The 4,259-nt window shown below is 30.7% G+C and overlaps 1 protein-coding gene across 1 annotated transcript in view; it reads right to left on the bottom strand.

The window, feature by feature from the left end:
• LOC107605330 (metacaspase-1) overlaps positions 599-4,259 on the bottom strand; it is a 10,992-nt gene continuing 7,331 nt past the window's right edge. The window contains exons 3-5 of the mRNA XM_016307182.2: positions 3,422-3,542; positions 3,115-3,330; positions 599-864 (exon numbers count right to left, since the gene is read on the bottom strand). Of these exons, the coding sequence (XP_016162668.1) occupies positions 805-864; positions 3,115-3,330; positions 3,422-3,542 (397 nt within the window). The 3' untranslated portion in view covers positions 599-804. The remainder of the gene's footprint in view (positions 865-3,114; positions 3,331-3,421; positions 3,543-4,259) is intronic.

Raw genomic sequence — 4,259 nt, 5'->3', positions numbered from 1 at the left:
CCAGCTAGGGAGCGATTTAACCCTTTTAAATTGGTTGTCCAATCCATTTGAGGTACCTAAGATTGGGGGTTGTCCAATTCAGACAAAAAAAAAAAACCTTTTAAATTTAAATTCTCATATTCAGTTACTCATTCACTATCAACAAAGACCCAGTCTAATCTGCTGTAGGATCTACCATCATACCATGTATATTTTCGACCACTCAACTCCAAATCCACAAGTTCCATATAATCAATCCATACCTTAAACAATCTACTGCTTATAGACAACGAACTACAACCCCTCTTTTCATGCTCATTGGTAATTTCATTAAAATTCCCCCCTAATAGCATGGGGACATCAACTTCCTGCTTCACTCTTCTCAATTCCTTCCATGTACACTTTCTTCTATAGTATAAAACACAAGCTTCTTATCTTTTCTGACTTTTCGATCAACCACTTTTAATATTAGAAATGGTGCAGAAATGGTGCGTATAACATTTCTCTTTCTGCTATTGACTACTATTCTAATAAAATCCAATAATCTAGATTCATCTCTCACCCTTATTACAAACTATTACTCTAGTAACACAAGATATATATAAATGTAGAAATGAAATCCAAGATTTGCAGCAACTCAACAATAAGCTTAGATCAGGATCAAATTCACAAGGGCATATGTAAATTCAGTAAAATACATCCTACCGTGTTTCCAAAAAATATGAACTTCCTTATAATACTATCGTTTATCATTGTAATTATTAATACACTCATGTACAAGGGTTAAGGGCAGTGCCAAAAGAATTGTATATAGAACTCCAAACATCATAAATGAAATGGTTTTGTATACACATCGAACGGTTCACAAGCTGTCAGCTGTGGTTCCTGTTGAAAGAAAGAAAAGGCAAAAGAAAAGTAATAAAGAGGAGTCAGTTCAACTATACGAGCATCTCAATACACAGATAGATGCTACAGGCGACACTGAGAATTAATGAATCCAGATTATGGAGCATCCTTCTACAAGGGGAAGGAGTTCCAAGTTCCAACACAACTTGAGAAAATAAGGAAATGTTTGGTATGTGTTTTCATTTTTAATATTTCTTGTTTTTAATATTGTGAAGTAAAGAGTAAAAACATAGATATGATTTAAGGTGGAAATTCACGTGCAAATTGTCTTCACGTAAAGTTGATAGTTGAGAACTGTAAGATGATTTAAATGATTCGACGAAATTGTTGTCTAACCATTCTCAACTATTAAGTTTACATGAAGATAACTGCATGTGAGTTTTCATCATGATTTGATTGCTATAACAATTTTTTCTTCTTTCTTTATTAAAATCTAAAAATAGAGACCATTGAAAATGAACATCAAAAAGAGTTTTTTAAACCAAACAAACCCTAAATTTCACCAAGTTGAAATCCCTAAATAGCCATATTTCTTAAAAGTTATTACTAAATTGCCATTATTTTTAAATTATTTATCAAAAAGTCACTATTTTGACATGGTGGAAAATTTTATTTCTTTTAATGCTGACGTGGAGGTGCATTTCCCATAATACCTCCATGCCAACACAAAAAGTAATAAATATTGCCACATAACAAAACAATGGCATATCGATAAATTGATACATAATTAAAAACAGTGACAATTCTGTAATAAATTTTGAAAATTATGGCATTAAGGGATTTCAGGCCCCCCCTTACTTTTATCTGACCAAAAGACCAAACAAACAAACAAATATGTAACTCAGATTCACTTAGTCCTCGGAAGATTTTGACATGGAACAAGTCTATAAAAGTATTTACATTATTCTTTGAATGTTTGACAACAAATAGATCCATAAAATTTAATAGTTTGGTCCCTTCAAAATGCATGACATTAAATAATTTCCTGAATGCTCATACTTTATTGAGAACCAAAATATTGGACAAATATCGCATGCATCTTTTACCAATCAATATGATATCAAATTTTAACTTTCTGAATACATGTTTGATATCACATTTAAACTTTTAGTAGATTATTTAATGTCAACAAGCTTTTATCAATTATTTTAGGATTCTAACATATTTGGATAACTCTTTAAAAAATAATAAGAACTAAAAAGAAATGTTTTCAAAATTTTATTAGAAGCTTAGAAGAGTAGCTTTTGAGAAAATGATTTTAACTTGTTCAGTTTCACAAAGAATTCATGTTTCATAATAACCTCCTAAAAGTTGAAATACATGCACCCTAAGTACATTTAGGAACCAAAATGCATTTCATCTTTCTTTAATGTCATTCCCTATTTCAATATGTTTTAAAATATATATTGAAGATAGGGACTGAAATTAAATCATCTACCAATTTGCTCCACAGTAACTCTCTTAACACATACATAATCAACAACAATTAACTGATTAAGTAATACAATGTGTATCACACTAAAATTCAGACCGTGTAACACTATTTGTGACACATCATTCTTCATTTGTTATGCATAAAAGTGATTTGGGATCAAATTGGTATAAAACCAAAGGACCAAGAAAAAAAGTGATAAGCTATGAAGAAGGAACACTTCATTGAGTTATTATGTCTACATGTTAGACACATTTTGGACACTTTGATACTCATGTGACATGTATGTCTTTCTTGTCTAACTGTGTTTTGAATTAAAAAGAAAATACTTCTCCAAACACGCTTAGACACACTCAAATATGATTACGTATCAGCATGTCTAACCCTATTCTTATATATTTTTGAAATGAGTTTAGAAATATTATGTAATATTAATTATTAAAATAAAAATGATAAAAAAATCTTTAAATAATTAAAAATATTCAAAACATTTAAAAAGTTTATACTTCATATTTTATATATATGCCATCTTTCTGTGTCTGTTATGCCGGTGTCCGTACTTCATAAGTGATAAGAAGAAAGGGCTCTATTTGCCTAATCTGAAAAGTGACCTAAAAATGGTATTTGTACACTTTGTTTTATGGCAAACTTTGTATTTTCTTTCACATTTTACCAATCACTTTTAATACAAAAAATAGACAAAAAATAGATGTATAATAGAGGTGTATATAAAAGTAATCCGTATAACATTCTTCAAATTAAACATACGAATTTGAAATTAAGCTGCCCAAGCATACCTGTCTTAGTCCACCAATACCGCTGCCTCCAGTCAATAGCATGGAGAGGAGAGATGTAACTACACCACCACCTATAACATCACCATCATTGCCAACATTTCTGATGGCAGTGCGCATTGCATTCAGAATGCTTCCGTATGTAGTCCCATGACCACGCTCAATGGCTTGGATGAAACAAAACGTCATAGCCCCAGTTGATGTAATCTTTGAAAGTGCCTGTTTACAGGGATAATGATAAAAAAGATAAGCTATCTCAGGTAGAACTGTAACAATCTTGGACCCATCAATGTAATTTTTTGAGACTTACAGATGTATCAGCGGAAGTTTGATGATCATCACATCCACTAAAGGAGATAACTTCTCCACCAGCTGATCCTTTCCATGTACCTGACCTAGGGCGATGGTCCTCCCATACATACCGTCCACCCCTATACAAAGAAGCCAGAAACAGAGTGAATACTAGGGCAATGGTCCTGCCATACATTCTACCGTAAAGATTATTCAATGGGCTGGTTTCTTTGTGATTCTAGGACAAAAGTACCCCCTTTTTTTTCAAAAATAAATACTTATTTTTTGTTGAGTTATTTTTGTGCTTCAAAAAAAAAAAAAAGAAGCAGAAAATAAACAATTTTTCTGCACTTTCTGAAAAGTAGGTAGGGACCTTTTTCTACCAGAAGTAGAAGCAACTGAAGAGAGAGAATCTAAAAGATTAAGATTACCAATTTATCTCCACATATTTTTAAAAGGACAAATATATCGATGCAGAAAATATAAAAGCCTAACCACTATACAAATTCTTATGAGATTTTTTTTATTGCATTATGCTAAAAACGAGATTAAATTATAGTGAGTATTATTTGTTAGATCTATAAATTTAATTTCATTTCAAAATAAAAAAATGTATTAATATATCGAGAAAACGTCAGAGAATCTAAGATTACCAATTTATCTCCACATATTTTTAAAAGGACAAATATATCGATGCAGAAAATATAAAAGCCTAACCACTATACAACTATACAAATTATTTTTTTTATTGCATTATGCTAAAAACGAGATTAAATTATAGTGAGTATTATTTGTTAGATCTATAAATTTAATTTCATTTCAAAATAAAAAAATGTATTAATATATCGAGAAAACGT

The sequence above is a fragment of the Arachis ipaensis genome, chromosome B06 (genome assembly GCF_000816755.2).
Source record: "Arachis ipaensis cultivar K30076 chromosome B06, Araip1.1, whole genome shotgun sequence".
Classification (NCBI taxonomy): domain Eukaryota; kingdom Viridiplantae; phylum Streptophyta; class Magnoliopsida; order Fabales; family Fabaceae; genus Arachis; species Arachis ipaensis.
This window is presented reverse-complemented; position numbering and strand designations above follow the sequence as displayed.